The following is a 27436-nucleotide window of genomic DNA, read 5'->3' as shown; positions in this document are numbered from 1 at the left end:
AAATATAGTGTTAGAGAAGTGCTAGTGATAAATTGGAAAAGTGCTTAGTGTTGTGTTTTGTGCCTTCAGTATGTCAAAGTTTACACCAAACAAAGAGCATTTGTGGACAGTGATAATTTCTCTGCATTCATTTGAAGAAAACTGCTGCCGAATCATATTGATCACTTCTAGAAGCTTATGATAAACATGCTCCATTGGTGAACGATGATTTTTGTGTCTTAAATGTAGTTAATATGGCAGAAAGGCAAAGCGCTGTGTTTGGTAGGACTAGTGAGCATGGTCTGTTATGAGCTGTTAAAACCTAGGGAAGCAGTTAATACTAGTGATGTGCCGGATTGTCAAAAAAAGTAGCTGATGTGCCGGATTGTCAAAAGTTGATCCGCGGATCCGGATCATTAGTGTCAAGATCCGCGGATACGGATACGGATCTCAATTTTTTTTTTAAACCCAATTCAACTATCCAAATGTTTAATTTGTTACGGAAGGTATTTCCGTCAGCATAATAACACTGCTTCTTCAAAAAATGTCATCTACGGCAAAAATATAATCAAGATTATGATTTACTCTGTAAAGAATTTTGACTCCGTTAAAATTGAGGGAGAGTAGGAAGGAACGGGTCAACACTGCATTAATGCTTAAATAGAATGTGATAGATTATTTCTAGCTTGCTTGGTAGATGCAGGATACAGGAGCAAGAGTGCAAAGCTGCTACTGGACAGGCTAGAAATATTTTTCGCATTTTATTTCAGCATAAATGCAGCGCTGACCCATTCCACATAACTTACTCCTACCGACAGAATAACAGAGCCGGAAACACCTTTACAAACAGTAAATAGAGAATTTAGTCTCACTTTTTTTGAAGAATGCAGAGAAAAACCGAAATGAAGAATAACAGAAACCCCAAATCAATAACAGAAACTAATATTAAACTAAAAATTTTTTTAAAAAATGTCGCAGAGGTCCGATCTGATATTGAGATGGATTTCGCGAGTCAGAACACATATTGTTAACAAATATCAACTGACAGCAGATAGAAATTTTAAATCATTGAGCTTTTCTCCTTATCCGACTATGAAATAGCCACCGATCACGCGTATAAAGGCTTTGAATTGCATTTAAAATTTCCTTAATACGATTTTAGATTTTACTGTATATAACTTGGAAGTTCCAAACAAATATCAAACGCAGAAAACTTAGTTCTTTCAATTTGGGGCCAATATTTTTAATGTACGGGTAAGTTTTTACTACTATAATTCTGAAATACGTTAAGTCAGTTTTTATTAATATTTCCGGTAATTCAAGTTCTGCAAAAACAAGACCAAGCTAAGAACACTTTTGATCAAGTCACCTTTTGAACGAAAAAAGAACTATCAAAATCGGTTCATTTGTTTAGGAGCTACGATGCCACAAATAGACACACAGATACACTTTTAAAACTTATTACCCGTTTCTTTTTGGAACTAGGGGTACGAATTGGCTTCTGAAATGATACCTTATAATTTAAATTGGGAATAAAACCTTATTTAAACGGAATTTAAGAGTCTTTTGTTCAAATATTTAAGAATTTTTAGCATAGAAAAGATCCGTTTAAGATCCGTCAAAAAAGTAGCGGATACGGATACAGATCTTTATTTTCCCTCGGATATCCGCAGATACGGATACGGATATCCGGAACACCACTAGTTAATACTAATCGTTATTAACAGCAATAGGTGGATTTGAACCCTCCACTGCTTGGAAGAAGATCAAAATGCAGAAAGTAGCTGCACAAAGTCAGTTTTTTCCATGCTCATCACAAGCAGAAAACAAATTCACAATATGTTGGAAGCACTCAGCTGTGAAGTTCTACCTCACCCGGCTAACTCACCAGACTTCGCTCATTCCTATTACCACTTGTTTACATCAATGGGTGACGCACTTGCTGAGCAGCTCTTACTACAAGAGCAGCTCTTGTACAAAAATGCGAAAAAAAGCTTGGTGATTTGCAGCAAAAGACTGAAGATTTTTACTCATGTGATAATCGCAAATTGTCTGAAGAATGAAGGGAATGTATAAGAAGTTGTGAAGCATGTTAAGTTTTAAATAAAGAACTTTTAAGGGGGACAGTCCAGAATTTTTTTAAGGCCTTTCATTGTGTTGCTCTAATACTTACACTAGAATTTCTATACTATTTACTTGGTGCAGAATAAAACACAAATTTTCGTATGAAAAGTTATCAAACTGATAAAGCTTTTTTTTTTCTTTTCAGGTACACCCTCCTACCCTCAGGTACACTGCAAATCACAGAGGTTTTGATGAGTGATGCGGGTAAATTCAAATGCCGTTGTACAAATGCAGGAAAGCAAAGGAATAGTTCTGAGGCAGCATTGAATGTTTTGCCAAGTAAGGGAGTGTTTAATCACATGCTCTTTTTCTTTGAAAATAATTATTGCTTCAAAATCTGCACTTCAATTCTTTCATTGCGTATACAGTGAAATCCCGTTGCAACAAAATAACGGTTTAAACGAAATGAATTTTCAGTCCCAATTTAATTTCCATTGCTTTGTTTGAATTTCATTGCAACAGAATTCCCATTATAACGAATGAAATCTGTGGTCCCATGAAGATGATGGCAACAGGATTTCACTGTATTAACTTTCACTGTATTAACTAGTTGGTTCCCGGGCTTGATTTCCATGGGAGCTCACAGGAACTCCTCTCCTACTTTGTTTTCAAATTTATAGGAATTTTTACATATTAGACGGAATTCAGAATATTTACGCATTAAAATAAGTTCTGGAGACAAATAAGCTCTAGCACTTTCAATGGAAATTAAGCCTTTGTTGAGCCTCTCTCAATCCTGATTTGTGTGTGTGTGCGCATATTGTAATAATGATCTTCTCCAAAAATGGAGGCTGGATCAATCCCTCTGGAACTTGTGGAAGGAAAAACATTTCTTAAAAAAACCAATAAGCTGAACTTTAACGTACTGATGGCCCCGGTACCAGAAATGTTTTCAGTCATCTGTGACAGAGATTTAAAGACCCAAAAGTAGTGGGGGCGCCCTGAACTGAAATTTTTGTCTGGGAAGAAATTTACTTTCTCAAATGAAACTTCGTATTTTTCCAAATAATGAATTACATGAGCATAGCATTATTAATTTTTTTTTTAATTGCAATTTGCCTCCAAATTTTTCACATAAGGAAATGTTTGGGAGATCACAGTGACCTCCCATCGGAGGTTTGTTTGTTTTAGAGGTAGGTGCTCATGGATGGTTTCACTGTGTATACATAATTATGCATAGGCACAGAACCAGAAGAAGAGCATGACCCCCCCCCCCCTTTTAAGTAACCAAATACAGTCAACTCGTAACAATTCGAATAATTGTTTATTTCGTAAATTTCATTGGTTAACAATCTTTTGAGAAAGCGGTGTGTACTTCCATAACTCAAACTACCGATAACTCGGAAGGGTTTAGTTATTTTAAAGAAAGTTGAGACTGAGTTATGAAGAATTGACTGTATTGCCTAAAGTTACTTTTGCGGATTTGTGCACTTTGATCCGCCCTTTCCGACAGTGTCCCCCTCCAAAACCTGAAGCTGGATCCACCCATGCATATACAGCTGATTTGCATAAATAGTTTCCTATGTAACTTTACAGTATGCAGGGCATTGTTTGCATGGCAGTTTACAAAAGCTGAGCTCCACTACTTTTTTTTTTTTTTTTTCAAATTTTATTTTTTAAGAATTTTTCCATTTAGATGCCTTTTATTGTTTCAGAAATCTAGCGCGTTAAACAAAATCGGGTGTCACATTGCATGAAAATATAATATTACAGCATCTAGGATGTTAAATCTTCTTGTGCTTTTTTGTTTATCTTCTATTATCAAAGAAATTGTATGAAGTATAATCATTTATGCACAGTTGCTTATCACTTATGGCTTTCCTGGTACGTTTGTTTTAACTTAGGAGTTGAACACTTTCAGTCACCAGTGTTCTTAAGTGCAGGAGGTGAAGTAACAGCAATTGCAGGCAATCCTGCTGTGTTGGAGTGCTTTGCTGATGGATATCCTAAAGTAGAGTACAACTGGAAAAGAGAAGGTACTTGAATTTTCTCTTGAAATTGAAATCATTGTTGCCAGATGGTCAAATCCAGATTTCCCCAATTCCCTTCCAACTTTTCCCCAAAAAGCGATGTTTTCTACCAAAATTCCCCAAATGCAAAAATTATTTTTCCACTAATATTTTCATAAAATGAATCGACTTCCTCTAATATTTTTGTGTCTTAAAAATTTTTTTTTCCCCAAATAGCAAAATTTTCTTATAAAATTCCCCAATTTTTTTTCTTCCCATTTTTGCTGTCTTCTTTATCTTTATCGTTCTTTATCTTTACTAATAAAATAAAACTGAAAGTCACTCTGTCTGGATATCTCTCTGTCCAAATCTCTCTGTCTGTCAGGATCTCTAACACTCATATAGCGCCAAGACCGTTCGGCTGATTTTCATGAAATTTGGCAAAGAATTAGTTTGTAGCATGGGGGTGTGCACCTTTAAGCGATTTTTCAAAAATTTGATTTTGTTCTTTTTCTATTCCAATTTTAAGAACATTTTCCCGAGCAAAATTATCATAAGATGGACAAGTAAATTACGAAGTTATCATAACGTGGAACCGTAACGTGGGCAAGCCAATTGGCGAGAAATTCATCATGCATTATTTGTAAATATACAGGGGGACCAAAGACCTTTTAATTTTCTACTACGAGCAAAGCCGTGTGAGTGCCACTAGTCTTAAATACAAGCGCCTGACCGAGAGATAAGAAATAACCAAAATTTTTTTTCTACTCGCATTTACTACTCTGCTTCTGTTTTTACATTTAAACTATGACTTTTGTATATATTTATCCAAGAACACTCACTCTTCATTACACTTATTTTTACTTGTTTCACGTATCAACTAGTTACTCATGCAGAACATTAATGCGAATTCCATAGCATAATATTCCACATTAATGGAAATGCGAATTCCATAAAAGCTAACCCAACGCTGTTTGATAATGTTCCCACTACTTCTTAACGCAAATTTAAATACGGAAAAAAAAAAATATTTTTTCCCGAGATTCCCCCCCCCCAGGTTTTCCCCAAGGAAAAAAATTTTCCCCAAAGAATTCCCCTCAAAACCCATTTCCCCAAAATTTCCCCAGAGAGCACCAGATTTCCCCAAAATGGGGAAATTTCCCCCTATCTGGCAACACTGATTGAAATAAAGAGACATAAAATACAATGTTTCATTATTGTACAGAAAATCTTATTACAGTGAACAAAACTTTCTGAAATATTCATGTCTGAGAAAAAGGAATGGAATATTCTGCATTATGGGCCTGCCCGAAACCTTGTATTATATTTATGAATGACATCAATGAAAATATTTCTGGAAGCATGAATTGTTTTGCTGACGATGTAAAAGTTATGGGGATTGTCGAAAATGAAGAACAAGTAAAACAGCTGCAAGAGGATTTAGATCATATTACTAAGTGGGCAGATAAATGGGGTATGGCAGTTAATGTAGGGAAATGTCAAGTGCTACACTTAGGTCATGGAAATAAGCGTATGAGATATCGTTTACAGGGTTCAGTCATAAATCAGGCAGAAAATGTTATGGATCTGGGTGTCTTTATAAATCAGGACTTCAAGTTTAGTCAACAGTGCAGTATTGCTAGTAACAAAGCCAACAAAATGCTTGGGTTCATCAATAGATCTATTTCAAACAAATCTAAGAAAGTTCTTCTGCCTTTATATAGGAGTTTAGTAAGACCTTATTTGGAGTATGCTGTGCAGTTCTGGTCGCCTTATCTGAAGAAAGATATTTTTGTATTGGAAAGGGTTCAAAGAAGGGTAACTAAATTAGTAAGGGGACTCTCAGATTTAGATTATGATACCAGACTTAATAGGCTTAACATGTATAGCCTAGAGCAAAGGAGAGTCAGAGGGGACATGATTCAGTTATTTAAATTTATCAAAATGAAAGATGTAAATGGATTAAATTTTTGCGGGGAAAGCAGGACAAGGGGTCATTGTTTTAAGCTATTTAAATCTCAGGCTAAATTGGAAATCAGGAAAAACTACTACTTTAGCAGGGTCGTGGGCACTTGGAATAGCTTACCGGAAGAGGCGGTAATGAGCAAGGGAGTGGATAGCTTTAAGAGGGCCATTGATCTTCATTGGGGACTAATTAATTGACTAGGACCAGCCTAGCTGGGCCCAGAGCCTGTTGCTGGTCGTCACATTTGTATTTGTATTTGTATTTATAGTACTTTTCAAATGAACTTGACTATACTTTTCCTTCTGCATTTGTTACCATAACTTACTCAAAGTGGCAACACTGAAATTAGAGGGAATACAGAACTACAGAACTGAAATCCCAACTTGTGATATACAAACATTGCCCTCAAGCACATAGCTAGAAAGAAGGGGGGTGGGGTACACGGTTGTACAAATTTTAAAGTTCAAAGGAGAAGAAACGCTAAACCAGAAGCATTAACTGCTAATTACATCAATTATGCTTAATCCAAATCAAAGTAATTATGAAAATTAGCTTAAAAAGTAATTGAATAATTAAATTGGCAGAAACATTACTCAAACTTAAATCAAATTTTATTTAAAGTAGTTAATCAATCATTGTCAGTTTATAAAACTAACATTAAACTAATACATAAAAAAAGTTTTTTCAAACAAAGCCAGCATGCGTGGAAATGGCTGTTTGAAAAACTAGTTCAGTATGTGCCAGGGACAATACCTGAAAACGGATCTGTTCCGTTCAAAATGGGACGTACAGTTAGTTACCTTAGTCAGAGATCACTGAGTTTCACACTCTAAGGGGTTATTCATCTGGGTAGCTATATAGTCATTTTAATGGGTTGTATTTTTGCAAGGAAAGCACAACACGAGTTCATTGTTTTAAGCCATTCAAATCTCATGTTAACCTGGAAATTGTAAAAAAAATACTACTTTAGTTGGGTTGTGGACACTTGGAACAGTTTATCTGAAGAGGCTGTAAGGAGCAAGAGGGGTAGATAGCTTTAAGAGGGCCTTCGATCCTTGTTGTGAAGTAAGAAACTGACTAGGACGAGCCTAGCTGGCCCCAGAGCCTGTTGCTAGTCATCACGTTTGTATTTGTATATTGTGGTGATGACAAATGTCAAACATTTAGACCAGTGGCGGCTCGTGCCTTGAAAAAGTGAGGGGGCCAGATCATGGGTGCACTCCCCCCTCCCCCTGGTTTTTGAATTTGAAAGAAAAAGCAATTTTTTAAAAAATATTTTTTAAATATTTAAATTTTCTTAAAATAATTATTTGTGTTATATGAATGAAATTAAATTCATTCAAAACACGGGACAAGCTATAAAATACTTAAACTACAAAGTAAATCACGAAAGATATTATTATCATGTTTATGTCATGATTGCCGGCAGTGTGCTGTACTTTCATCCCCTGACTTTCAAAAATAAAATTTGATTGATCAGGTAGGGAAAAGCTACAAAATACATCACGAAAATTATTAATCTTACATTTATATCCAGTACGCTTGTCGGTGATGCAGTATGCCTCCCTTGTAGCACCGGTAAGGGGTTGAAAGGGAAGCACTTTCACTCCCTGCGTTTCAAAACAAATAAATAAATTTAAAAAAGCACTATTAATCTAATATTTTTAATAGTAATATTATTTGTAATCTTTTAGCAACTAATTGTTTTGAATGAGTAAAATTAATTTTTTTCTAAGCAAGGCAAATTACAAAAGTGCAAAAATATTGTGATCAGAGAAATATGTAAAAATTTATAAATTAATTAACTTTAACAAAGATGAAAACACATCTCAGTATTTGCTTTAAAATAAATGAAATTAAATTAACAACATTTAAAAAATAAAAAATAAATAAATTTAAAAAACTAGTAAAAGAAAATATTTGCAGTTTACATGTGGGTGGGCCTTTTTGCATATGAGTCTGCTGGTGCCCATGGGGGAGATTCAGAATTTTTATGCAGACAAAAAAAAAAGGAACTCTTTTTATTTTCTTCAAATTACTGATAACTTGTCACATTTTCTTTAAAACTACATGAGCAGGAATTTAAAACAAGTAATAATTTCTGTGCGACAATGGGCAGACATTTTTTGAATAAAAAAATAATCTTGTGATGATATATGCACACAAGTACATACAACACTACACACAACAGTGGAGCAACTAGAAAATAATTCTTAAGGGAGGGGGAGAGGGAAATAGGAAAGAAATCTCATCAATTTATTGATTTGATTTGCTCATCAAATCTCTCAATTTTGAAACTTGTACTTTTAAAAATGCAATTTTAGACAATCTTTGGTTACGTTAGGGGAAAGAAGGGCACAGGGGACTCCGTGGAAATTTGAAGAAATTGAAGCCTTAAAAACACGTTAGGGTAAGGAAGGGAGTTCCAGGACTCTCCCCGATCTTTTTTTTTTTGAAACATAAATAGAAATCAAATCCTCCCCCTCACTTAATTTTTCGAAATTACAGTTCCAAAAACGCAATTGTAGACAAACTTTGAAGGTTTTTATAGGAACGGGTTCTGAAGCTCTCGCCTGGAATTTTTTTCAAAATTAAAATCCTAAAATCGACCTGAAGAAGAACAAAATCTTCGTATAATCCACGGTGGCACGGTGTTTAATCCACGGATAATTCGATGAAAAAAATGAAGTTTTGATTTAACATGCAATTTTAGCAAGTAAATTAAAAATGTGACAAAGTTTTAACTTTTAAGGTATAGCTACTCAAAACTAAAATGAAAAATAATCTAAAAAATAATGATTTCCTCTCGCTAATATATACGCTAGTTTATATATATGCTTATTATAGTACGCTAGACAGAAACAAGAAAAGAGCAAACGGGGGGGGGGGGGGGGGATCTAATCTTGTGCACATGAAGGCTTTACTGTATGTTGTTTTTTTCGCATAGCCTGAATTGCGTAAGAACATTAAAGCTATGTAAAATTAACAACATACATTCAGGATAACGGTCTCAGCGAATCCCGCTGTAAATATTGAGGTTCAATGCATTGGTGTTGAGGGGGAAATAATAACAATAAAAACACTCGCACAAACAAATAATTCTCACCTCACTAATTTGATACTTTTTAAGATAATCTGTAGATTTTAAGCAGAAAAATAAGGTACAATCCATTTTTTTTTAAATTGTAACCATGTACAAAAAAAAAAAAAAAACGAAAATAGATAAAAAGCTATAACATTTTGCCTAAAAGAAGTGAGGGGGCCCAGACCCCCTCTGGCCCCTCCCACCAGCCGCCACTGATTTAGACTTCCAACTTAAGTGTAGGTAGAAAAAAAATTCTACAAAAACTGAGTGAAATAAAAATGACCATGTCAAGGTATTGAATCTGTTGAGCTGCTTGTACTTTAATCTTATCATTTTTATTATTTTCAGATGGAAAAGAAATGCCTGAGCGCTTCCTTGGTAATCAGAACCTCTTTTTTCCTGAAGTTCAACCAGATGACAGTGGATCCTATATTTGTGTTGCAAAATCTATTAACAAAGATGCAAACCAAATAACAACAGCAACGCAAAAATTTTCCTTAAATGTTTATGGTATGTTGTTTGATTAAACTAGCTTGTTTATGTTTAAACAAATAATTTGATTGTGAAATCTTGGTGTTATGATTCCATGCTATTATGTTTAAATTAGGAATTGCATTAAAAATATGTCAGGGGAAAAGTAATTGTCATTGGTGTTCTGAGATTCCCCCCCCCCCCCCTTCCTGAATTAAAAACACACGTGAAATGCACCGCTTACAAAAATTTAGGATCAAATTTCGTACATTAAGAAATTGGTATATAGTACAAAACAATGCGGATGCAGACTACCATTTTAGAGAGGAAGGTCATGCTGTGGAATACCCCCCCCCCCTCTTCCTCTAGAACTCAACCTATGGATTTGGGTACGAAAATTTCTAACACTGCTTGAGTGTCAATAAAAAGCACCAAACCGGCCAGGAACAATGTGCCTAAAAGAGCAAAAACATAACTAATTATTTTCATAAGCAATGAAAGAAAGTAGTATTTCTAATATTTACTTTTAAAATATTAAAATGAATTTAAAAGATTACTGCAATTGTGCATTTTACTCATAAATTGTTTGAACACATTGTAAATGCCTAATAGTGTCGACGGTTTGAGGGGGGGGGGGGTCATGACTCCCATGACTCTCCCCATGTATCCGCCCTGCAAGAACCAGCCTAAAATTATTTTTGGATTTTTTAAAGGCTAAGAGCACAATAGTAAATATAGTAATACAAATATAATAATAATTAATAGTAGTTGTAATATAATAATAATTATGATATCTAATGATACAAATCTCAAATAAATATATATACAGTGGACTCTCAATACTCTGAACACTCATAAAACCGATCGAAAATGTTCAGATTATGGGGGTGCTCATTATAGAGGAGACTGGATTATGTATTCTATTGTGTTAGTGCACTATGTTCAGTACTTTGCCCATTGAGCTATACCAGTAACTGAGGTAGAGATTAGGTAGAGGTATTTGTGGCTAGTGCAATGTCTCATTCAACTCAGTAGGACGTAAACTCTTGCATTTATTTATTTCTTTTTTAGTTTAAAAATTGAACCGTAACGTTCAACAATAAAATAATATTACAATACAGCTATTGGTTCAATACCTGAAAAAAAAAGTTTTCTTTTGCATTGTATCCTAATGCTAGGTATGTACTATCATCAAAGTGAAAATGTTTCCATGTGACTCTCAGTCACATTTTTTTAAAAGGTAATCTTACTTTAAAGGTCTTGAAAACAGCTTGATACTGTCCAACCACGGATTGCATGGAATTTTCAAATATACAGATAAGACGAATCTATGTGAATAAGGGGAAAAAGTAAAAATTTGGTGCGCGTAATCCGCTCATTCGAATGAGACTTTGTTTCTGCAAAAGCTGACATCGATAAAAAATAATAGATTCATCTATTTCTGTCTGTAAAACGGATATTTGTTTTTCCATACAATCCGTGATCAGATAGTACAATGGTTAGATTCTTTAAATATAGTTCAGTGGCAGAAACTTCAGGCTCATATTGCTCAGCTGAATGATTTCATGTGATGCAGTAATATCCAGGAAAGTAATTTTTCTTCTTCCTCCATCCATTTTCGCTTAATGCCATTCACTCAATAAAATAAAATCGTGAATGTATGTCAGGTCTTTCAATGATTCATAGGAATTCCTGAGTACTGATTTTGAACATTTTCAGTATATAAAGAGGTGATAATTGAAGGGGATTGGAAGTAACGTTCATAATACTAGGGTGTTCAGAGTACAGAGAGGTCAGCCTATGTTAAGTCTATAGAGTTTTGCTGGGACCATCAAAATATGTTCAGAATATCGGGGTGTTCACATTAGAGAGTGTTCAGATAGAGGAAGTCCACTTTATTTATTTATATATATATATATATATATATATATATATATATATATATATATATATATATATAAAATAAAGTGAAAAATATTGAAAAGACCACACTAAAAGCCCATAGATGCGCAACGCAGCAAAACTAAAAAGCCAAGTAAATATAAAATAAGCAAGCCAAATTCCAAATATTAAACAAATTATATAAAAATAATGATGATAAAAAGGAAAATTGCAAACAGCTATTAAATAGGAAAAGATAAAGTATGAATCCAGCGCTCATCAGCCATGGAGAATTCATTAAATATGGTCAAAAGACCGAAATTTTTTAACTATGAACTAAAAGAGAATGTTTAAGCTCCAGTACATGCAATATAGAGTAACATTGGGCAAATGCACCACATGCTAAACTATAAACAATAAACAAGAGCTCAAATCTAAAACTAAAAGCAAGGAGTTTCGCCTCGACTAATTAGGAAAACAAGAGTTAGCCATCCACGGGACAGTACTTGCCGATAACAAAATTATCTTACCTTGAGATCCATTATTAAAAAAAACCATTTCAATGTTCAACATGATAGAATTCTTTCCAGTTATCAACATAAAAGTGAAAAACAAATCCATATCCAAGAGATCACTCCAGATCACTGGCATGTTTCTGATCAGGGTTCTGGCATGAAGTTTGTTAATCAGGAGGTTCAATTAGATATTGCAGAATTTCCTGCATCTCTTTCCTTTTCCTCCTAGGCACCAATGTATTAAAAATAAAACACTGTTTTCTGATTTATTTATGCAAATGTTATAGTCTTTTTTTAAATTTTGTTTGTTCATTAAATTTTAAGCATACTAAAAATGTCATAATGTAGTTTATGAGCACCTTACAGTCTCGCCTATTTATAACAAAGCCTTGTGCAGCAAATTATGGCTTTAAAGTAATAGCTCAAATTCCCCTTCATATCTTACTGTGTATTATTTAGTTTTTTGTAATGAAATGGGGGCTATGAAGAAATTTTTATTTGGTCAGTTCGACTTCGCTATAAACGTCAGCAACTGTATATGTCATGTAAAATTCGTTGCAATAGATTAAAATTCTATTTTTTTTTTCCAGTGCCACCAAAATTTACAAAAGTTCCTGTAAGCCAGATAATTCCCACTTCTCAAACTGTTCGCTTTGACTGTGAAGTCGATGGTAATCCAGCTCCCTCCATATATTGGATGAAGGATGGGGAGCAGCTGTACATCAATGGTAGAATAAAGCTCAAACTGGGGAACACACTAGTCGTTTCCCAAACTGTTACTACTGACTCCGGTGTCTACCAATGTGTGGCATCTAATGCAGCTGGTGTACATACTTTAGCCGCAAGACTTCTAGTTAATGCATCTAGTAAGTTCTGTTAAAGCTTTGCCAAATTATTTGAATGTGTTTTTCTTTTCAAAAATTAATGAATTGATTTTGTATCAGTGGCATTAAAGGCATTTGCTTTTTTTTTTATAAATATTATGCTGTGTAAATCCGTGAAGCAAATGAGCAGGTATTACATGTGGTTTTTCCGCTTAAGTAGGGAAATTCTGCAAGTTTCAATTTTCAGATGTGCAGAATTCCGCCTTTATGGTTATTCTGATTTTTTACAACTGAGTAAAAAAAAAAACTGGAATTTTAAAGAAACAAAAAAACATTCTTGTAAAAAATAACTTTGTATTTTACTGCCGTTGGAGGGTCAAGGACAGTATTTGCAAAGTCTTCTTTTTTTTTTCTTTTTGCATTTTTGTCATCTATTGTATCTTAACTTTATTGTACCAGTTTGCTTACTTGGCTTCTGCTGAAAATAAAGCAAGAAAGAACCGTCAACATTTCCCTATTGTCGATATGGAATCTAAAAAATGTTTCTTAATGTACCTCAAAAATGCATTTCTGCAGATTCGCATGTGCACATTACCTTCCCACAGCAGTTTAGCTCTGTGTCCTTTAAATTGTTCATTGTTTAAGAATTAATAACTAATATAGAAAGACAATTAGAAATACTTAGACATTTCTGCTAAGTTTCAGAAATGCTGTAAAATGACTTAAGCATACTTTCCTGAGTGCAAGCAAAATAATATTGGAAAGCGATAGCTTTGTGCAAGGTAAATTAGATAAAAATGGAACAACATTTAAAAGCACAAAAAGGATAAAAAAAATTTAAAAACGCAGACATGCAGTCTTGCATAATATAGACGGACGCGCGAACGGCTTTCGCAGAAAATTCTTGGCTCTGCAGAATTTTTTTTTCAAACTGCTAACGTTGATTTAAAAAAAAAAAAAAAAAAATTTTTTTTTTTAAAGGGAATTTTTAAGAAAATCCCAGAGTTTATTTCTGTTAAAGCCTTTCTCGAAAAGCGTTTTAAAGCACATGTGTAAAAAAAATAATGGTTTTGGCAGTTTTCTTCAGTTTGTGAAAAATAAGCACAAAAAATTGTGCAATTTTTTATTGCAAAAAAAAAAAGATTTAAAGCACTTTTTTTTGGGCCTCTTTCATATTTGAATATAAATTTAATTCTTTATTCAAGGGTGAGTTAGGCAAAATAATTATTTGCAGAAAATTTTCCAGTTAGGATTTGTGTTTGCAGAAAGCTTTTCATTTTATCTAAGTCTGCAGACATGTTTCGGAGGCAATAGCCGCCTTCCTCAGTGCGAAATGAACAAATGGATGAATCAAGGTCAAGGGAGAGTTTAAATGTGTAACCGGAAAAACATTGACCAATCAGCTATCAGCGAGTGCTGAGGCAAAATATGACGTATTCTAACATGTAAGATTGAATAAGATTAGAGAAAAATGCGGAACAGCAAAAGACTCATTGCAAAGATTATTTAAGTTTTTATGAATGTAAAAGGAACCACGTTAAAAAAACAGGAACTGAACAAATCTTCAATTGCTAAACATTGTTGGGACACAGGGCACAATTTTCTCTTTTCGGAAGCCAAGATCATTTGCAGACCTACAACAGTAGGTGAATTAGATTTTCTGGAATCCTTTTACATTCATAAAAACTTAAATAATCTTTGCAATGAGTCTTTTGCTGTTCCACATTTTTCTCCAATCTTATTCAATCTTACATGTTAGAATATGTCATATTTTGCTTCAGCACTCGCTGATAGCTGATTGGTCAATGTTTTTCCGGTTATGCATTTAAACTCTCCCTTGACCTTGATTCATCCATTTGTTCATTTCGCACTGAGGAAGGAGGCTATTGCCTCCGAAACATTTCTGCCTTTTTAAAAAACGTTTTATCCTTTTTGTGCTTTTAAACGTTGTTCCATTTTTATCTAAAATAACGTATGTTGTTTTCAGCACACAATCTTGCATCTGGTGCAAGAATCAAATATTTTCTCAAGCCAACAAGTTCTTCAATTTTGTTACAAAGTAAATAAGTTAGATATCTTTCTAGTTTCATTAAAATTTCAGTTTGAAAATATAGATGCACAATGTGTGATAAGCTAGTAAGAAATGTGTAATAGCAATAAAAAGCTAGTAAATCATTTAAACACCAAGTAATAAAAATAAACTAGAAGAACGCAGTTTATGCTAAGTAATCTGGTGCTAAACTGATCTTCTTTGAAAACATGTTTGTTTCCCCTGGGGTGCCCCCCCTAAAATCAAGGGCTTAACCCCCCCCCCCCCCAAATATCGCGAAGACCCTTCCCCTGAATGCAAGAACCCCCTAAAAATGGAAAAAATACCCCTTAAAACAAACCCCTCTAAAAATTTCGATGGCACAGTCTGCGCCATGACCCCCCCCCCCCCCAGGTGAGCACCCCTGGTTTCCCCAGAATTGAAAAACATAAAATAAAGCATTGTCTGCTAATTATCTGAATTCGAAAGTTTTCAATTTTCAGATTCTTAGAATTCTGTAAAAAAATTTCAGCATTTCCTGTTTTTAAGCAGTTACATGTATGGTGTTTTTATCTTTCAAGTTTTCTGCTGTTGACAGTTGAAAAGTTGATTGTGAGAAGTAGTATAATTAAACAGGAATCATGCGTGCCTCATTCTAATTTTGAACATTTTTTCCTCCAGGTGAACAACCTCATTCTCCTTCTGGCTTGAAAGCATATACAAAGTCAAGCAGTGCCATTTTGTTGACATGGGATCCAGTCTCATCTCCAGCTGTTTCTCCAATTCAAGCGTATACTGTCCATTATGTTCCCACTCGGGGTACGTTTGAAATATTTTTTAAAAAACCTTTTTGCTATACTAGATACAGCGTTTCTTTACATTAGAGAAATAAGCTGAGCCCAAGCAAATGAATAAATTATCAGCCCGGTGTCCAAATTTTGTGTAAAATTAGGCCTTTCATTTTAGAATTGTGATTAGTTTGTTGAGCCCACGCATATGAAACCCTTCTCTCCCCCCCCCCTTTTTTTGTCATAATTTTTATGAATTGTTAAACATTTCTAATTTATTGGGAGACACAGCGTCGCATAGTACACTCATTTAGAATCTTGCTCCAGCCAATGAAAACTCACAGACAGTTGAAAATCTCCTTTAATTCGCCAAGTAAGTTGCTTGTAAGTGCGACATTTTATCTTATGACTCATTTTTTCTTCGGCTCATAATGACGTCATTGTCAAGAAACCTTGCAACCCAGCATCAATTCTTTATACATTTTGAGTTTAATATGATATAAATACATCACCTTTGAACTGATCATAGATTTTTAAAGAGCCTTGTTTTGAGTTTAAAAATGGAATGAAACTTGCTGACATTAATTTTTTTGATTTCTAAGAAATTTAAACTGATGTTAATGTTTTTTGAAATGAAGCCACATGAGAAACAATAATTGCCATATAGCTGCTGAAATATCAATCTAATTATTTTCATGAAAAAGAGATGTGTTGCCTATTCAGACTGCTATTTGTTTTTTCCTCTTCTAAGAAATTTTATGAAATTTCAATTGAAATCATTGAAGATTGAAATCTTAATTTATTATTTTTGTTATTTTGTTTTTTAGATAAATTAATATTTTATTTGTGTAATTAATGTCAAATTTCAAGCTATACCCTTTTTTTTGCTTTGCTTTTTAAACCTTTTCATTTCATTCTTTCTATTTTAATCATTATTGATGAATTTGGTATTTTTTTCTCATTTCAAAATCCATATTTTTACTATTAGGATAACTTTTATCTGTTGAAACATTTCTATGACCAAAACCATGTTTTATTACACACAACTTTTTCTCTCTCTTTTTTTTTTTTTTTGTTATGCATTTTTTGTTTTTAGCATTCGAAGACAGAATATGATGAAAACTGAAATAGATTATGTAATATATTTTGGTATAGTTTTGAATTCAATTCTTGTAGGTCTTAACAGGGCCAGATTTGCAAGTGTGGGGGGCAATGAAGGAGTGGAGGCTCCTAATCAGGGTTCGAAAAGATCATATTTTCCAAAATATCCAATACTTTGATATATATCCAAATATTTTTATATATATATGTATATATCCGATATTTTCGACCCGTGGAAGCTAGGATATTTTGTAAAAAATTTTTGTGGGGGCCCTTTTGTTGTGGAGGCCCCGGGGCAGTAGCCCCACTTGCCCTCCCCTAAATTCGGCCCTGGGTCTTAAAAGTAATATTATATAATTTTAGACTTTTTATTTTTCCAGCTTACACAAATCCAGATTTATCATTTTATTGATGTGTTAGTATATTCTTGTTGAGCTAATAAAGCTTATTGATTTGTTAATTTTAAAATTGTATTTATATTAATATTTGCTAATTTATTTGATAAATAGGTGGCATGGAGCAAGATATTGTAGCTGTTAATACAAGTCTTGTGATTGAGAGATTGAAACCTTTTACTAATTATTCCTTTTATGTTAGAGCGTATAACAACAAAAGTGCGAGTGAGCCATCGCAACCTATAGTACAAATGACTGGAGAAGACGGTGAGAACCAGTTTTTTTTTCTTTTTCTTTTCTTGTTGATGATTTTTTTAGTGCTTCAAGCAGTGGGATACCTAGCATGGGTGACACCCGGGGCGGTAATTTGTGGTGTCACCTCCCCCCTGGAAAATTTTCAAATTTGTAGTCTTAAAAATACATTTTAGCTTTATATTTTTCAAAAACTTTGGGGCGGACCGCACCCCCCCCCCCTGGCGACTCCACTGCTTCAAGTATTTTTATTACTGTTGTGTTTTACAAAAATATATACACTTTCACCTCTTTATAATGAAGCTGTATATAGCAATTTTATGGCTGAGTCATAATACAGTGGGACTTTAAACATTTGAACCCGAGAGTTCTGAAATTCTGGATTATCCAAACAGTTAAATTTAGATTTGAAGGAAAAGAAAATCAATAACTATGTTTCAAAAGCTAAGTTAGATTTTTAATGACAGCTACTTTTAGCAAATATTTCAATATGCAGCTCTGTCAATTGTTAAACTCCATTTCTTTTTTTCCCCCAATCTATCTGTTGCTGACTATAAATGAAGAATCATCATTCACAGCCTTGTTCAGCTGCCTTTCCTGAATAAGTCACAAAAATGTAGCTTCTTCGAGTTTGTTTTTAGCAGAAACTGTTGTGACATTAATTGTGGTGATGTTAAGTTTTATCAATTGGCATAGCGCAGAAATGTACAATTTTAGCAATTTTTCTCAATCACTGATTGTAGCATACTGACAACAAATTCATCAGCCAATTTCGTAGCACTTTCTTCTTTGTCTGGGATTTTTATCACTTCAAGGCTGGTGCATTACACATACAGTATGCATTATACGAATATGTATTAACAGTAGCATTAGAACACTAGCCTTGTACATCTTTATACTGTACTACACACACTTACAAAAATATTCCTTCTACTATAGTGTAGATGACATATCATGCACTCATGCTTTCTCAGAGATAAAATTGCCGTATTATTAACCTAAAACGAACACTGCAGAGCAAATAACAAGATTTAAAAAGTCGTCCCAGAAAAAGATGATGCTAGTTGTAAACATCAAAGGTTTTGGCTTGCACTCTCGGCCCCAAATTGACTCTTCCCACCAGCCACGAACAATGGAGTATGTAACTAATAAATATGGTGTAATGTAAAACTATTTGAACACTCTGTGTTTCCTGAATAGTAGCCACTAGCTACCAGAGTCAAAAAAAAAAAAATAATAGCCACAGTCAACGCAGTCAATTTGCATTGAATTAAAAGTTAAATATCCTGAAGGGACACATGAAATACACCGCCAGCTCAGTCGTTCCAGCCGAGAACTGCAGTTTCATGCTTATTAGCACTCATCAGCCCGGCATAGGAAAGTGACTGAGCTGGAGATGGAAAACCTCTTAAGGAAGTCAGGAGTGCCAAACAAACTGGTAGCTAATATAGAATTAGCAGACCAGACGAGTGATCGAAGTGACGGTTCGGTTCAACTCATAGATTGAAAGCAAGGCACTGATAATTTACTGAATATACCTTGCCTTACCTTAAATCTACAAGTTGAACCGAACCATCGCTTCGGTCACTCGTCTGGTCTGCTAATTCTATATTAGCTACCAGTTCGTTTGGCACTCTTGACTTCCTTAAGAGGTTTTCCATCTCCAGCTCCTGTGCTAATAAACAGGAAACTGCAGTCCTCAGCTGGAATGACTGAGCTGGCGGTGTATTTCATGTATTTCTTCCTTAGCCCTGGCTAATTGGGCAGTAGTTTACTGAATAAACCAAGGGAGTTTGCTCTGAATAACGTTGCCATGGTAGACTTCAACTGGTGCGAGAGGTCTCAGGATTAGAAGCGTGTTGTCATTCACGATATACAATACGAATTTTCACAAATAAAGAAACACATGGGCACGTCACTTATAGATTTTAGGATTTGTTTTTTTCGGTAGCCATTTTCAGTGTCATGGTTGCTAGTTTTTGTCTGGTGACCGCTAATCTAGCGCTTTAGGTAAACGAATTCCACTGTTGCTTCCAACATTGAAGTTTTACTGTGTTATTGAACTTTTTGTTATGAAATTACTGCTGCACCAAAACTTTTATTTAGTCCTTCTTGACACAATGCTATAAACGGGCGGGGCGTATATAGCAGGATAATGTTTGAAATGCATGTATATGGATATTCATTGCAAAACCTTTCGTTGAGAAGGTTTTGCTTACTTTTTAAAAAATTAATGAAAGTGGTAAGTAACTTTTAAGTCCTTTTTTTATTAATGTTTTAATACATTTTCTTTTTTTCCCATTATAATTCCAGTCCCTGTTGAAGCACCAAAAATTAGCTTATCCAGCCTTAGTCCTACAGTACTGCATATTCAATGGAATAAACTTTCAATAGAGAAATCTCGAGGTATCATCACTGGCCATCGCATTTTCTATCGCAAACACAAACAAGCATCTTCTAATGTTGAAACTATAAGTTCAGGAACAGAATATACTATAACAGGTAACACTTATTTCCCTGTGTTTATTTTTTGTTTTTCAGTTATCTAAGTTAAAGCTGCAGAATTTGTGGCTCGCTGTATAGCTATGTGCAGCCCGCGAGTGCATTTAATATTTTTTTTCATAAAAAAAAAATTTTTTGTGAAGGAAAGAAGAAAATGAAAGAAGCTTCTTCAGAGAAGATCTTACAACAGATTAAAATGCTCCAAAATTTGTTTGAAAAAAGCTTTCAGAACTTGAAAGAGAGTAAACCTGAAAATTTCAATTTTCCGTTAAGGCCAGTAGACCCTTTTAGTTTACTGGCCAATTTTTCTGCACACGTAATAATTATTCTAATAACAACCATGCCATTGAAGAAAAAATATGATATTTTAAAAATGTTCCAGTGCTTATGGTCTTTTGTTTAATTCAATTAAAACTCATACATATTTTGATTTGTTTTCTGATAATCATCTTGTAGGTCTACAGCCTAAACAGAAATATGATGTGCGTGTGCTTAGTGGAACCAAAGCAGGGTATCCAGTTCTATCAGATGAAGCATGGCCATGGATTACTTTTGAAATGCCAGACGTGTCCACTTCAAAAGGTAACATATTTATAGTACTTTCCAAGATCTTGCTGGAGCTTTCCACTCACAGCGAAAAAGGTTTTCTGAAAGATGTACTGTATAAACCTGACCAGGAAACCAAGCAATGGTGTAATAAAGAAAAGGAAATTAAATTAGTAGTGTTTGAAAGAGCGCAGTAAAACATGTTTCTAGATGCATAAATTATTTGTCCTTGTGTCCTTATTATCGAAATATAAGGTCATAAAGTCTCCACATTTTAAGAAAAGTCTCCAAATTTAGCAAGTTTTTGTAAGTAATGGGAGACATCTTTCATATGCTTTTCAAATGAATGTACAGCCACATGCAGATGGTGAAATCATTGGCTATGGGAATTCTTGCCAAATCTTTTAATTTGGCACTTTTCTGAAAACTTTAATATTTAAGACGTTATATCTCAATCAGAGGGACGAGGGCAAATACTTTTTGTGTCAAAAAAATGTCTTAGTAACTCTTTTGATTGTTACCTATTTTTTTTTTTTTTTTTTTTTCATTATTACACTATTCATGTGGTTCTCTGGTGAGTAATGTTGCTCCCAATTGTGTTTTTCAATGAGGCTACGTATTAGTTTTTCGCTATTTGCAGACCCAATTGCATTCCCCAGGAACTGGCATCCATTCTTCCATGTGGCAACCCTATTGGTGGATAGCCAAAGCCGTGAGACTTGACTCCCAGTTTCCCTAACAGATGAAGGCACATGGGCTATTTTCAATGTTAAACTGCAATAAGAATTTAATTTTGCCGAGAGTATTCAAATTCATGCAGCTACTGAATGATCTTTTTACATGCGGTGTAATCATGGGACATTGACCACCGACTGGAGCCAGGTTTGAACCTGTGCCTTTGAGCATAAGTGGCCCACACCTAACAACCACTATACTGCTCTCACGGGAAAATATTATAATTATGAACCCCAATATTATCCTCATTCATATTTTGGTGTAGAATTTTAGAAAATGAAAAATGAGTTATTTTCAAAAAATTTTTTCATTTTCCATGTGACATGAAATAACAGCTCAAAATACAGGGGATGCTCTACTGATTAATTAGCCATGGGGCATTCCAAGGTATTTTTGACATTTATGTAGAGTCCGTAACGTGACCTTTCTTGCCATAACTTTTTAATTTACTGTTTGATTAGCATATTATTTTATTTTGATCTTTTCCTAACAACACGCCAGCGCAAATTAAAATAATTTGCAAATCTAACGGTAAATTAAAAAGTTATGGCAAAAAAAGCTCACGTTACGGACTCTACATAATGTCAAAAATACCGTGGAATGCCCCACATACAAACCTACGCTGTGTGATTAAAATTCTTTACTGCAATGCTCACATAATTCCAACTTTTATTCTAAATTTATTCTGCATGTATTCTCCCATTCCGCTTTTTGTGCACTTGAAGTGTTTTGATGTTAATTGATTTATTTGTGTGACATGTTTTGTTTCTTGAAAAAAAAAAAAAAAAAAATTATTCCGTTCTTTTGTTTGTTTTAAAAAATTACTTGAAAAGATCTTCATGGGTCATGTGACATTAGCAGTGATTAATTTATTTTGTCAGTCATTTGATGTATAGTAATCCCATTTTCATATCAACTGACCAACAGCTCTTGGAAACTTGGGAATAGTTTTGAGTTTCCCCAGTAAGCAAACATGTTTCCAATATTCCTAACAATTCTGTAATTTGTGATCATATTGTATGAGATGCATACAAGTGATTCAGCATGCATTTATTTTCAAGAATAAAATTTATTGTTTATTGCACTTCAGCCTATCAACGCCCTTGCACCATAAAAATCAATAGAACCAACTAGGTCAAAATTTCGACTTTCCAACTCGGGTGTTCTCTGTAACTTCAAAAAGAAAGTTACAGTTTGTTACGGTCAATATGAAATCATTATCATCATCAGAAGGACCAGGAGGCCTAGTCTCTGCCCAATACGTAAAAATTTAACGCATGCTACGCCCACCCGTGACGTCACTTTTACGTACGCAACAAAACTCGCTAGTCTCTGCCCTTTCTTACCGGACGCAAAAGGCAGCTGCCGAAAAGCGAATGTACGGTAAATTAACGCCATGATTTTTCTGGCGTAAACCTTTCGTACGTACGTTCAAGAGTCAAAACAAAGATGGCTGCTGTATTCGCCGCGCATTGAGTGTCGTGAAACTTGGTGAACTATTGGAACTTATCGAAAGAAAAGTATTGAAGGATCATCACACACGTTGGATATTTTTGATGCAAGGTTTGTCAAACTTTATAAATAGATCAAAAGTTAAGTGATTAACGCCACAGAAGTGAAACATTGCTTTCCTTCCTGTATAGAGGATTACCAGCTAATTTGCGAGTACTACATTCTTCGTCATACTACAAACACAACATCGTTTTTAACTCTTAGCGTTCATTTATATTTATTGATAAGAGTGAAGTAAAACATCTTGCACTATGGCCCTACGAAATTTGCTGTTGATTTTCTTCGTACAGATTAATTATTTTCCGACAGGTAAGCGGGTCATAAACCAAGCAATAAAATAAACAAAATTCTCCAGCTGATCGTTTCAGATTTTCAAGAAACTTTTAGAAATCCTACTACTCTCTGACAGCTCAAATGTATATAAATTTTAAAAAAAAAACTATCTTACACAGTTGATCAGTAATTAATGTCTGAGTTTGTTAAACACTATTTTCCCGGCAGTGTTTTGAAATGTTATCTAACTCAAGTTTTATGGGAACTTCAGAGTTGCATAATAGCTCATTTTAAAGAAAACTGCATGTGCCTTACTTTGTTATGTAACGACACAAATATTTCAGGTAAAAATATTTTTTCACAATTTTGAATTTTGACATTGTCTCAAAAATTCAGGTTTTTTTTTTTTTTTTTGTAATGTATTATAATGAATGCATCCCAAATGTTCAGAGTGGGCTCAGAACAGTTGCAGCAAATATTGTAGGATAATTTTTGCGAAAAATTGACTTTAAAAAATCCTGACTAGTGATATGCCGGATATCCGAGGGAAGATAAAGATTTGTATCCTTATGTTTTATATGGATTTTAAACAAATCTTTTATATTCTTAAATTTCAACAAATATTTGAATTCTAAATATAGATAGGTATGAAACACTCTTAAATTCTATGTAAGTTATGAGTTTTCATTTAGTTAAATAAAAAGGTATTTCAGAAATTTAAAAAGTTAATTTTTTAAACCCCGACTCTATTAGGAAAGAGTTCAACATGTATATTTGTGTGTGCTTGTGGAATCGTAGCTCCCAAACAGATGAAACGATTTTGTTCATTTTTTTTTACGCTTAAAAGGTGACTTGATCGAAAGTGTTCTTAGCTTGGTCTCGTCTTTGTAACACTAATTAGCCAGGGGTGTCCACCTCTTCCCCAAATACAACAGAGAAAAAACCTCTGAAAACAACCCTCCTAAAATTTTCAATACCGTAGACTGACCTTCCCTTGGTGGACACCTATGAATTAATGATGATATTAATTAAAAACCAACTTAGTGTTTTTCGCAGTTTTGACAGTGAGATCTTATATATGTGCGTTTAAACGTTGGCACTAGTTGTAAGAATGAAATTTTCTGCATTTAATATTTGTTAGGAATTTCCAAGTAGGAGTTATAATCTTGTTTACATAAAAGAAAATTTTGAGTACAATTTTACACCTTTATGCTTTCGAGTATAACAATTTATTTGCTGCTCCACGATTTAAAATTTACCTGCTTTCAGTTTCTTTCGTGTACTAACCCACAAAAAGTTCTCACGGATCTAGACACTAGTGATCCCCATCCGCAGTTCTGAACTTTTAACGATCCTGCACATCACTAGTTATAACTTAAGTTTTTTTTTTTTTTTTGAGCTACAGAGCTGTACAATAGCGCATTTTAAAGATAATTTCATGATCTTTCATCTCTGATTTGTAAGTTAAACATTTTTTTATTCCAATAATTTTAAAATAGTGTACTTTTTAAAATTTTGTTGTAGTCCCACTCTGAAAATTTTTGGCCCTATTCACTAAAATACAGTAAAAATCATGCTCTTTTTTATAAAATGACACTATTCTCATTTTTTTTTAATTTGAAAATTTTGGGAAAGAGAATTTTTTTCCGAAAAGTATTTAAATTACACATTTAACTGAAGTGCGTGTCTTTCTCTTCAAAGTGAGCTATAATACAGCTTTAGCTTTCATAAAGCTTGAATTATAAAATTTTAAGCACTGCCAGTAAGTTAAAAAGAAGTGCTGTGCTTTTTAACAACTTTCAGAAATTAATTACTAATCAAGTATGAAAGTTTTTAAAAAATTATATACAGTAACCCCTCTAATACAACAGACACTAACGGGACAATTTTTTTGTTGGCAAAAGAGGGGTGTCTGCAGGACAGAGATTTAATAATGTTATTTCCCTTGAAATCGGAGAATAAAATATTGTCCACATCAGAGGGGTGGCCGTTAGGAGGGGTTTTACTGTTACATTTAAGATGTTAAAGAGTAGGGCTTCTAAAACTTTCATGAAAATCTGAGACGGTCAGGTTGAGAATTTTATTTATTTATTTATTTATTGATTTGATATGATCTATTTGCGTGTCGAATGATATTAATTTGTGCAAATAAAATAAACAACAATGTTTCTAGGGCCAAGCTGCAAGAGCTTTTACTTCACTCCCATGAATAAATATAAATGAATGCTAGGAATTAAAAATGATGTTGTGTTTGCTAAATGATGAGGTAAATTAGTTAGTAATCCCATAATGATGAAGGAGCAAATGAGTTGGTAATATTGCTGACGGAAAGCAATGTTTCATTGCTGTGAGGTTAATTTGAATATTTTGGTCAGAAAAAAAAGTTTGACAAACTTTGCATCTAAACTATTCAACACATTGTATAAGACTCCTGAAATACTTATCTTTTGATGCATTCCAATATTTCTGCTTCTTGTTGAACACTCAAAGCAGCAAATTCAGCAATCAGTAGCCATCATAGACTTCGCACATAATAGCTGTAAGCTCAGGTACACATGTATACTTCCGTAGGACTCCCTCAAGCTACAGTAGGGTCTCATTTCACAATTTTCCATGGGAGGAGGGGGGCTAAAGATTTGTGCTCAATGGATTATATAGGGAGAAAACAATAAAAATGCATACACAATAATGCCAAATTTGATTGTTTCTAAAATCCAGAGGGTCCCCTTACCACCCAAATGATGGATCTGGAATTTTACATAGTTGCGGAACCAATAAATGCACATTTACATCAATGTTCATCGTTGTTTCTTCAATATGCACTTTATTTGTATTCCTTCGACTGATTTCAAACAAATTTCTTTACTTAAGCTGTCATTTTATTACAAAAAGGAATATTAAAACATATTCTGTACAAACTGCAGTATAGTTGTAATGGAATTTTAGAGGCTCTGCCCCCTGCTCGTTTGGCTCGCAAACCCCCGGTTGCCACCTGTGGGGACTCAAAGCCACTTGCAGCAGGTGACTATTAATGATTTTAGGGGTGTCGAGACATCCCTGGATATCCTCTGGAATGGAGGCCCCTTAAAGGTTTAGAGGGGTGTTAAAGAGTTGAAATGGCTTCCCAGGGCCGGATTTGGAAGTGTGGAGGCTCCGGGCAACGAAGGAGTGGAGGCCCCTAATCAGGTTTTGAAAAGATCATCATATTTTCGAAAATATCCGATACTTTGATATATATCCGATATTTTCGACTCGTGAAAATTAGGATATTTCGTAAAAAATTTACTGTGGGGGCCCCTTTGTTGTGGAGGCCCAGGAGCAGTAGCCCCGCCTGCCCTTCCCTAAATCCGGCCCTGTGGCTTACCCTAGTTGCCCTGTATCCAATGGTACAGGTAGACACGGCCAATCCGGAGAAGATAGTTACAGAAACAGATATAAATAGTTTAGACTAGGGGGCCCCACCCCCCTGCTCGCTTTGCACGCCAACCCGTTTGCCATCCGCCTCAAAGATTTTATGCTTTTTAGGGTATCATGACATCCTTGGATATCCTCAAGGCATAATCAGTACCGGCCCCCTCAAGGTTTAGAGGGGTGAGACAGGGTGCAATAAAATACGGAGATTAACAACCCGTACATCCGACGGTGGGGTGTGTTGGCCATACCGGTAAGGTGTCAGACTCTTAACTCAGGGTGCCCACCTGGAAGGGGTCACGGCACAGACTAATAGAATTTCTAAGGGAGGGGGGATTGAGAGGTATTTTGGGGGGGGGGTGCTTTTGCTCTTGGGGGAGGACCCCTGCTTACCCGAAGGGTCCCAAGTCTAATGCCAGCCGGTCAAAGATCTTCCGCGTTTGTTAATGGTGACTGGGGCAAGTTAAATATGTCGCAGTCCAAGTCCTACAAAGAATTAATACCTCTGGGAGTGCTGGACCAGAGACTGCTCGTATTTTGGCCTGGATCAAAAAACAGCTGTCTTCAGGTCTCCATCCAACAGTTTAGAAAAAAATGGTAGGTACGGGGAATCCTAGAGTGTGATGTATTCAACAGTACCAGTACTGACTTGGCAGACATTTCCAGTCCAGAGGAGATGCGGTTAGTGACAGGCAATCACAGAAATTAATATTATCGACTGTTAGATAATCTGTTATGCAAATTGTTCTGAATGATGTTTTAATTTTCAAACTACTAATAGAAAGAAATTCACGAAAAAACATTTTAGCAATTATTTTTCTTTTCATAATTGCATATGTAAAGCCTAATAAATACAAATTAAATATCATTCATTGGATATTTAAAGGGAGAAGAGTTTCTAAACTAGTTGGGCCTGGGCTCAGTTAGCCCCAGCTCCAGATCTACTTACCCGCAGTGCGGGGCGGCTTACTATACTATAGGGGCTCCTGGCTTTCAGTGGCGTAGAACTCCAGCAGGCAGTTAGGGGCTCTGCTAATTTTTTGCCAGGGGTACCCAAAATTTATAGATCAGAGACTGGTTGGCCCAATCCTTGATCAG

General features: G+C 34.7%; 1 protein-coding gene across 1 annotated transcript in view; it reads left to right on the top strand.

The window, feature by feature from the left end:
* The window catches only part of LOC129230392 (protogenin B-like), a 215315-nt gene that overhangs the window by 148651 nt on the left and 39228 nt on the right, over nucleotides 1-27436 (top strand). Inside the window, exons 5-12 of the mRNA XM_054864791.1 lie at nucleotides 2249-2382; nucleotides 3948-4079; nucleotides 9452-9613; nucleotides 12561-12836; nucleotides 15505-15642; nucleotides 17222-17374; nucleotides 19673-19861; nucleotides 20318-20443. Of these exons, the coding sequence (XP_054720766.1) occupies nucleotides 2249-2382; nucleotides 3948-4079; nucleotides 9452-9613; nucleotides 12561-12836; nucleotides 15505-15642; nucleotides 17222-17374; nucleotides 19673-19861; nucleotides 20318-20443 (1310 nt within the window). The remainder of the gene's footprint in view (nucleotides 1-2248; nucleotides 2383-3947; nucleotides 4080-9451; nucleotides 9614-12560; nucleotides 12837-15504; nucleotides 15643-17221; nucleotides 17375-19672; nucleotides 19862-20317; nucleotides 20444-27436) is intronic.

Source organism: Uloborus diversus, chromosome 9, assembly GCF_026930045.1.
Source record: "Uloborus diversus isolate 005 chromosome 9, Udiv.v.3.1, whole genome shotgun sequence".
NCBI lineage: Eukaryota > Metazoa > Arthropoda > Arachnida > Araneae > Uloboridae > Uloborus > Uloborus diversus.
Note: the sequence above shows the minus strand (reverse complement) of the source record. Positions and strands in the feature narration are given on the sequence as shown.